General features: G+C 40.0%; 1 protein-coding gene across 1 annotated transcript; it reads right to left on the reverse strand.

Moving 5' to 3' along the window:
- Positions 1 to 4,672: 4,672 nt before the first annotated feature.
- LOC107820148 (putative linoleate 9S-lipoxygenase 5) lies at positions 4,673 to 8,970 on the reverse strand. The gene is made up of 10 exons (XM_016646361.2): positions 8,723 to 8,970; positions 8,028 to 8,210; positions 7,622 to 7,911; positions 7,298 to 7,538; positions 6,869 to 7,201; positions 6,655 to 6,740; positions 6,451 to 6,558; positions 6,031 to 6,335; positions 5,678 to 5,941; positions 4,673 to 5,579 (listed from the first exon to the last, which is right to left on the reverse strand). Exons 1-10 carry the CDS (start codon positions 8,850 to 8,852, stop codon positions 4,826 to 4,828), a joined length of 2,694 nt encoding a protein of 897 aa, XP_016501847.2. The 5' UTR covers positions 8,853 to 8,970; the 3' UTR covers positions 4,673 to 4,825.

Consider the following 8,970-nt stretch of genomic DNA (forward strand, 5'->3'; position numbering starts at 1 on the left):
ACGGAGAACAACTACCGAACAATTGGAATGTAACTCACCTAAAATGATATTACTGCTAAGGTACGACCCATTTCCATTTCTTTTTATTTTCGTACTAACGCTCGCATGTGGTCGACAAGGAGCGGCACGAAGTCTTTAGGTCTGAAAGCATGTATTGCAATCTTTTTCCCTTGAACCAGTTTTGTCCCAAATGGGGTTTTCGGCAAGGTTTTTAACGAGGCAACAATGGATCGTGCTAACTTAGAATCAAAGACCGATCATGAATCGGTATCGAAGATCGCATTAACAGTATCTGAGGTTCCTTTACAATCAACCTCGAATACTGGGGGGCGGGGGCATTACCCTCGGATACGCGTTACTTTCGGATATCAACTTTAGCGAGGAAATTACTACGTAAAGGAAGGGTCTCGATAGGTAGGATGGGCCAAACGGTCAAACAAACCGTGCCCACATAGATTGCTCAAGCCTTGGTATAAAACATGTACACATGTATAACTATTTTGCACAAGAATAAAGAGAAGTACTTTCCCTGCAATCATCTTATGTTTTAAAAAATTTTCCTCTTTACATCCCTTACAGAATTTTGTACTTCCGATCTCCTAAAGGTAACAAGATCAAGGTCCACTTTTAATCGGAGTTCGAATGGTCACTCCCTCACTCGGGGATTGCCGTCCAAAAACAATCTCGAACGGCCCAAGTAACTGGGCCTCGGGGGCATAAGACCTATTAGGCAACCCTCGAATTTTAAAGGGCATGACCACCCCGCTCGAGGACTATTATCTTGGGCAAGCTCAGATAGCTCGGGAAAGCAAGTCCAATGGGCAGCTCCCGAACTAAAAGGCTACGGTCATATTAACACGATTCAGAGACCTCCGAAACCCTTAACAAAAACTAGTCCTTCGAAAAAGAAAATATTTTTTCATAACCGGTTCTAAATGCTACCCTTGGTAAACTATAATCTAGGCTACCTACTTTGGGAATTTTTTTTCCGGTAACACCAAACCCCCAAAACGCCTTAAAATAGAGTAATGTAAAGACAAGATTTGTTTGAACTTTCGAACATAACCTAAGTTATTTTATGCTAAGGCATCCCGACCTTCGTGAAAACAAGTAATAAGGCAAAGGGAAAAATATGAAACCGAAAGGGAAATAAAGCCTCATATATATTTATCCAACAATCTTTTTACAAAGGCCATAGTGGCCCAATACAAAATCTACAACGATCGAAACAACCTCAAAAAGATGCAAAAAAGCAAAAAATAAAAACATATAAAGGCCTAAGTATCCTGGTTCCCATCGGAGGCAACATCTTCATCCTCGGGATCTTCCCCATCTTCAAATTCGCTTAAGCTCTCGGAATCTTCTTCGGGAAAGGCCAGCTTCCGGGCCCTGGTTTCTTCTACTTTGGCACTCTCGAGTTCAGCCAATACGTAAATGTTTTGAGCATGAACTCCTTCCAGGGATTCCCTTCGAGCTTGCCACTTTGCATAGTCCACCATACTTTTAGCCTGCGCCTGAATCGCCTCAACGTCAATCTTGAACTGGTCCACTTTAGCGTCAGCCTCGGTCTTGGCCTTAACCACCTTAGATTTGTCCGCCTTGAGTTTCTTGGCCAGATTATCTTTACCGAAAATAGCCGAGTTCTATTGAGATTGAAGCTCCTCGATTTTCTTGGCCCGTACCAAGGTTTTCTCTTTTGCAGTCGGAGTTGGGGCTCGACCGACTCCATTTGTGCTGAGGTCCATATTTTTCTTGAACTCCTCAGCCTTAACTTGTATCGTATCTACCTGTGCCTGGAACTGCCCGATCTATTCAAGCCTTTGTCGTACCTGCAGGATTGGATCATTAGCTACTATGTCCAATTCGTCTTCACTATCGTAAAGTACTCAAATTACTCGCTCGGCCATCGCGACATGTTCCCTCTGAGCTGCTTCTAACTCGGCTTGAAGCTTCTCATTGAGAAGCTTGTAGGTGTCCCTCTTCTCAGTAAGCACTCGAACCTCGGCCTCGTGTTGGGTTAACTCCTCTTCGGCTAAAACTCCCTCATTGACCTCCTTATGTCGAGACCGTTCAATTTTAGCACCTGCTGGTTTGGAGGGCCCTTGTATCACGACACCTGCCCGCACACCGGCCACCAGCTTGAATTTATCTTCTTCTTCAGACTCCTCCCTTAGCTGGTGGACTAAGTCCGTGGGTAGAGTGTCAGTGCTTCCCTTGGGCTTGCACGACCTCTTCTTTGGTTTTTTATTTTCCGAGTTATTCTGAGTTAGGGGAACTCGGGGCCATTTTTCTCTTCTTTTCATCACTTTGCCTCGGAGCAGGGGACTCGAGAGACACATATTCATCACCGGATGGAGGCCTCATAGCAATATCTTTGGAAAGACCTACAAAAGAAAACAGAACCGATAAGAATTTAACAATACAAGGAGGAAATCAAACATTATTACATTAGAAAAGAAAGCTTACCATGATTACAGACCTCCCACCAACCCTTTGACAATTCACGTGCACGCTCGAAATATAGTCTCTGTGACACCAGGTCCTCAACCCACTCTTTGAGTTGAGGAACTGCATTCGGCATCCGAGACACAACTGCACCACAAAAACACCGATAAGGGGGAGGGAAAGGGAAGAAACAATAAATGAAATCTTTAAGGAGAAGTTATACTTACGCTTCATGTTCCCTTTCACGGGAAATGACATATCCTCAGCAGGGATCAAGTTCGAGGTCCTCACATGAACAAATCGGTCCATCCAGCCTCGGTCCCGATCCTCATATACACTCGAGAAGGGGCCCTAGTGTCCCGGCGAGCAAATTTGATTAATCCCCCTCGATAGAGTCGGGGGCTGTACATGCGCATAAGAGGATCGAGGGTGAAGGCACACCCCTCAATTTTGTTTACGAAAAAAATAAAGAAGAATCACTATCCTCTAGAAAGAAGGGTGAATCTGACCGAGGGTCACTTCGTATCTTTTGTAGAAGAAAATAATGATCGGGTCTAAGGGACCCAACGTAAAGGGGTAAGTGTAAACACTTAAAAAATCCTCCACGTGGGTAGTAATTGATTCCTCAGTCGAGGGAACCATCATGTGTTTATCGGCCCAATTACAATTCTCTTTGACCTTGGGGAGAAGATCATAAGTGATCGTACATATATATCCCGGGACCGGCTCCAGTCGATCTGGTATCGAGGAAGTTTTTTCGATCTTAAAATCAGCACCAATCGGGCACCTTCCTACAACGAACTCTTCAGGGTGTGGCTCCGCCGCAGTCCCATCGCCGGCAGACCGTGATAAAGAGGTTGTTTCTTTACGTGGAACAGTCTTAGAAGTTTTCGCCATTTTTAAGAAGAGATGAAGAAGATGAAATTAAGAAGGCACGCTTAGTGGTTGCAAAAGGTTCAAGAAATCTGGGTACAAAGGTTGGAGAGTGAATAGATTCTTAAAGAACAAGAGTAGAAGAAACTTTTAAAACACAAAGTTTGAATGAATGAAAGTTGGGATATTTATAGTTTGCTGATGACAGTTCAAAATCAGTAGTGGTCGACCAACACTGATACATATTTAATGCCCTGGAGACTGGACCGACGGGACGTTTCAGTTATCTGTTGTCACTTACGTCATGATCTATCAGAGTGAGGTTCAGGAATTCATATCATTTCTCGTCATCTTCTCTCCGAAAAATTAGGGCGCTATCTGTATACGGTCGAAATCGGGTTCGTCCATTATTTTACCAATCGAGGTTGAAACATGGCAAGTCAAAGTTCGAGGTCGGGTTATATCGAACCAAGGCGCAAAATTAGATCGTTCAGCTCGTAACCCAGAGACCAAGTAAGATCGAGGGAAACTTACCGAGCCAAATAACGGAAAGTCGAAATATCCACAATCGGTCGAGGATCACGGCAAAAATCTTGGCACATATCAAGAAGAGGCTGATTAATTAGCAAATCATGAGATTTTTTACCTTGTATAGAACAAGAGTAGGACACCCCTACTATATAAAGGAGGGTTCTGATCTTTTGTAACACACATTGTAACACGCACAAAGAAAGCAATATACTGATCATTTCTGGTTTTATCATCTTGTTGTTCAGTTCTAACACTATTTGAGACATTTTTTGGCTCGAGGGTGATCGAACTCAGAGGCTAAGGCTGTTCAATTTTGTGGTTTGCATTTATTTTCTTATCGTTAATTTCAACATTAATCTGTCTTCCTAATTTGTATCAAAATATATCTCGTATCCTTAAAATCACATACAAATTCAATTGTTATCCAATTTTAAGGGTAAACATCATGCGTTCGCGAAGAGCTCATAGATTCTTGCACAATCATAATATGGACAGCTTCAGCACTTCATGCAGCAGTGTCTTTCTGAACCATTTCATTGGTGTTGTAATAGAAGTTGCAGTAGTCTGATCTCACCCATGTTTTGATTGCAGACCAAATCTCGAGCCCGTCTACAGCATATGGATAGTCTTCTATTACTTAGTATAATGATGTTAGATGATAAGATTAAATATTAAGACATTAAGTAGCTGTCTTGTTAAAATTTTCATATGATGTCCCCGTGTTCTTAGCTGAACTAATGGGTTAATAAAACAGGTTTAGTATGATAAAGGAGTACGACTTTATTACACAATCAGCTGACTTATAGTCCACTTCTTTTTAAATATTAAAATTTTATTACATAAAATACTGAGAAACAAAGGTGAAACAGGACATTAATTTAACCTTTGTCAAATCAAGAACACATTAGCCATTAATCCAACATTTTATATTGTCATTTAGTACACCAACAGATTAGTGCCAATAGAATCAAAAGCTTTATATGGACACACTGTTAGGAATTCCTTTGCCAGTTAATCCCATTTCACTTGAGGGATAGAATGAAGTGTAAGGCACCTTCACAGGACCGGACCTATTTTTCCATTTCTCATCACAATTCATTTGTGTAATTCTCTCCTCAATCTCTCTCAGCCTCTTACCAAATCTTTCAAAAGCTTGTAGTGGTTCTTGATCATTTGTCCATTCAGGAGTGTCCCTTAGTCCCAAGTAAACCTCATCTGCAGTATGTCTTGACAACATTTCTATGAGGGAAATCCCAAGTAGTGTTTGCATCTGAGGTGTTATTGTTTTCAGGAAAGCCTTCTCAGGATTTGTGTTGAGCTCCTCATATTCAGGAGTTCCAGGCTCTGGCATGAATCTTCGACTTAATGTAGGACGATTAGGGAGGTAGCCAGCATAAGGATATTGCCCAAAATTGACTGCTGCATGTAGTGCTGAAGCTATCCATATGACAATGGTGCAAGAGTCTATTAGTTCTAGGACTGTCTGCATTTTAGGCCACCAGGGCTCATCCTTTTTGTCACCGTGTCCCTTTTCACGCAGCTCCTTCCACCAGGCTTGGAGTTCTGCATCTCCCTGAATCATGTCGTCTGATTTGTAATAGAAATGACAGTATTCTTCAACCCAACTTTTGATTGCTGCCCAAATTTCCAACCCGTCAACAGCAAATGGATAGTCTTGAATTAATAAGCGAAGACCGTGTGGTGCATTTGAATCCTCAACCGCCATTCCTCTGAAATAGAATGGTATAATCAATAAGACCATGTTAGCAAGGTATCAGAACCATGGCGAGTGCATAAATGAATAATTTATAGGGAACTTCATATTTACCTTTTAATAAGATCAGCTGGAAGTGCTTGATCAAGAAACACCCAATTCTTGTAAATAACAGCTGACATTTCCATGGCAAATTTGGAGGGGAAAACTGTCATCTCAACAATTCCACAAGCATTAATGAGGGTCTGCCTAGCAAATGCATTTATGAACATGGTGTCGCGGAAGTGTGGATGCAGAAGCTTGTAAATCGGATGGAGAACACTTAATTGCCTGTTTGTGGCAATCACAAACGGCTCAACTATTGCATGAGTATTCAACCTGTGATCAAAGATCAGCATGAATGAAAAATAAAATAGCAACTAGATCAGGCACTGAAGAAATAATGGCTATGTAGTTATAGATTATACCAATGGGAAATAAGCTGATGATAGCCGGAATCATTTACAGCAACATAAGCTTTTGCTAGTTGCCAAACAACTGCTTCCTGGCCATCATTTGCTGGTGTGTACACATTGCTAACAGCTCCAAGATGATCACCATCAGGATGTGGCAAGCTCAGTTCAATTGCTACTGGCTTCAGTGTTCCATCTTCTTTCAGAAAAAGTAAAGTTCTTGTGGCATAGGTCTTTGTAGTAGTAGAGTTTATGCATCTCAGGTAAGGCATGAGAGTATCATGGTGATTCAATATGAACAATCTGTTCTCCTTGATTGCCTATAAAAGAAACTAATACTCATCAACCAATCTGGTTTATGGCACGAGCAAGAAATTTAATACTTTTCTTTCATTTTACATATGAAAAAAACACCAAAGATTAATACAGGATTACATGTTCTACAGTTAATCCATCTATATGGTTCTTTATATGTTCCACTGTAATTGTACTCTTCTGGTCGCCGAAAACTTTAGGATCCAGATTACTTGTCGGAGGAAACTCCTGTGTGTAAAATAATTCAGCAAAATATTATGATCATTTATTTGAAATGGTATTCAACTGATCATACAGTAAAGACGGGGGCAATCTTGACCATACTTTTAGAGAACAGATGATAATAGGGTTTAATCCAGCCAACATTTCTCTTGCAAACTCTTCATCAGTTCTCCAAGCAGATTTATCATCTGATGTCCATAAATTCAAGGTAAATAGAATAGCATAAGCTCAAAATACAACATCAGAATAAAATCGAACAAAACATGTTGCTTTATTATCAAGCTAAAGTAAGGAAAGTGATTTTGTTTTTTCTTACCTTTGATTACTTGTGGCATAGGGAACTTACAGAGGTGTTCACCATCTGATCTCAATAACTCTTTCACCAGTTCCATTGGAACATGATCCCTTATTTTATGAACAAGAGATTCAAAAGGAAACTTAAATCCATCATCATATATTTTTAATTCATCCTCAAATGTATCAAACTCAGTAAAGTTAGAAGCCTCAAGTTCAGCAAGTAAGAACTGAGATAACAACTTCAGGGCATATGCTGCAAAATCTGACATCTTTAACTGATTGAATCTCTCATCTCTGGGAACATAAATCTCTAAGCTTTTAATCATTGGCAGCCGACTTTCACTTTTAGGATCTGCAGACACAATAGTATATTTAGAGTCCAGCAAAAGAAATTCCATGTAGCTGCTGAATTGCATAACAATTGGATAAAAGTTCTGTATTTAATTACCTGTCAAAGTAGGCAAACGACCTGTTCTCCCTCGACGAGGATAAGGGTAGTCAGCTGATCCTCCAAGAATCTTGCGCTCGTACTTTGGAGCTTTATCAGGATCACCTAAATCATTATAGACATCATAGTCATAGATCCTGTCCCATTCCTCCAGCTTCCCAATTCCATTTCCTCTCAGGTTTTCCAGCTCTTCTTCGCGATATGAACGAAGATTTTCTGGTGTTTGGCTTGGTAGGTAAGTCTACAGAAAGAAACATGATCAGCATGTGAAATCCATCAGTAGCTCTTTGAAAATAAAAAGGAACATAGAAAGCTAATTTATACCTGATTGGAGAAGAAAATACGATCTTTCTTGTAGTACTCAGAAGGGTAAATCCATGAATTGCAAATGAAGCATACTCGGCCGTGGCCTGGAACATCATCAAGAGTCAGTTTCTTTAGATAGAATTCCTTTTGGTGAAAGTTCTTAATAAGGAAAGCCCCTGGAACTCCAGCCTCTTCCTCCCATTCAAATGTGACTCTAAATGTAGCATCAGTAGCTGTCAAAGGTGTGAATTTGGCTTCCCAATTTTCCAGGAATGCTGGTTTTCCAGGTTTTCCTCTGCATTTGTTAGCTAAAAAAAAACAACTAGTTAAACAAACCACAATTACTAACAACAAACTGAAAATGAGTTAGCCAATTGTTGATTTCAGTTTACTACTCTTAATAAATGTTGAAACTATAACGTACCAGGGTCAGCATTGACAGCACCGATAAGCTGCAATGAGACCTTATGTCCAAGTACCTCATCGACACGGTCGACAACAGATGCCTTGACATCATCTAAATCCAGGAAATTCTTCTTCATCAGAACAACAGTGCCCTTAACATTTGTTGTCTTTTTACTTGGATTGGAAAGCTTACGAGACATACCTGTACAAAAAACAAGGTCCCAAAGTGAGGCTAAGGAGGAGAAAAATAAAGGGAGACCATATGTCAGTTGACAAGGGAACAAATGAATTTTTAGCAAAAATAAGCATTTGCATGAACCGAGGCTCCATTGGAAACAACCTCTCCACCTTTACAAGGTAAGGTTAAAGTTTGCGTAAACACTCCCCTCCCCTCTGGGATTAAACTTTTTTTTTTTTGTAAGCATTTGCATGATAGTATATTCTGCTCATTTTCTCCTGTTGTTTCTGTGGAATCAATTCTACTTGAGTTAAAAGTTCAATGAAAACACGAGTCAAAGACTTTGTTTAATTTGCCAGACATGCCATGCACAATAGTTAAAGTTTACACATGATCAGAACGACCAACAGTGTAAGTATTATCTCAAAGTTCTTTACACTGCTCGTGCATGGAATAATGAAGAATTTACAAGGGAGAAATATAAAAAAAATGTGACTAGAAATGGAGGAAAACTTGAAATGGAACCTCTTAATTACCTTGATTTCCATCAACAAAAGCGAATTGCTCAAAAATCTCATGAGTTTGATGTTCTTCCAATTCTGGTAAACCACTGCCCAAAAGAGTATTTTTAATCATTCTGTATAGGAATTTGACAGTGGATGCCATAATTAACACTTTGGTCCTTAACTAAAATTTGAACTTATGAGAAAAAGCTGATTAAGATAGGAACTTTATATTAAATTAATGGGGAGATCAACAGGCGAATTTTAAGTAGAGTGTTTAT

Source organism: Nicotiana tabacum, chromosome 7 (assembly GCF_000715075.1).
Source record: "Nicotiana tabacum cultivar K326 chromosome 7, ASM71507v2, whole genome shotgun sequence".
NCBI lineage: Eukaryota > Viridiplantae > Streptophyta > Magnoliopsida > Solanales > Solanaceae > Nicotiana > Nicotiana tabacum.

Bases quoted from the DNA above. Each gene is read 5' to 3' on its own strand.
- LOC107820148 (XM_016646361.2), bottom strand. From the start codon at position 8,852: ATGGCATCCACTGTCAAATTCCTATACAGAATGATTAAAAATACTCTT. The intron at 7,202-7,297 runs GTAATTAAATAC...TTGTGTCTGCAG, and splicing joins TCGTTTGCCTACTTTGACAG to ATCCTAAAAGTGAAAGTCGG. The intron at 6,559-6,654 runs GTATGGTCAAGA...TTTTACACACAG, and splicing joins TTATCATCTGTTCTCTAAAA to GAGTTTCCTCCGACAAGTAA.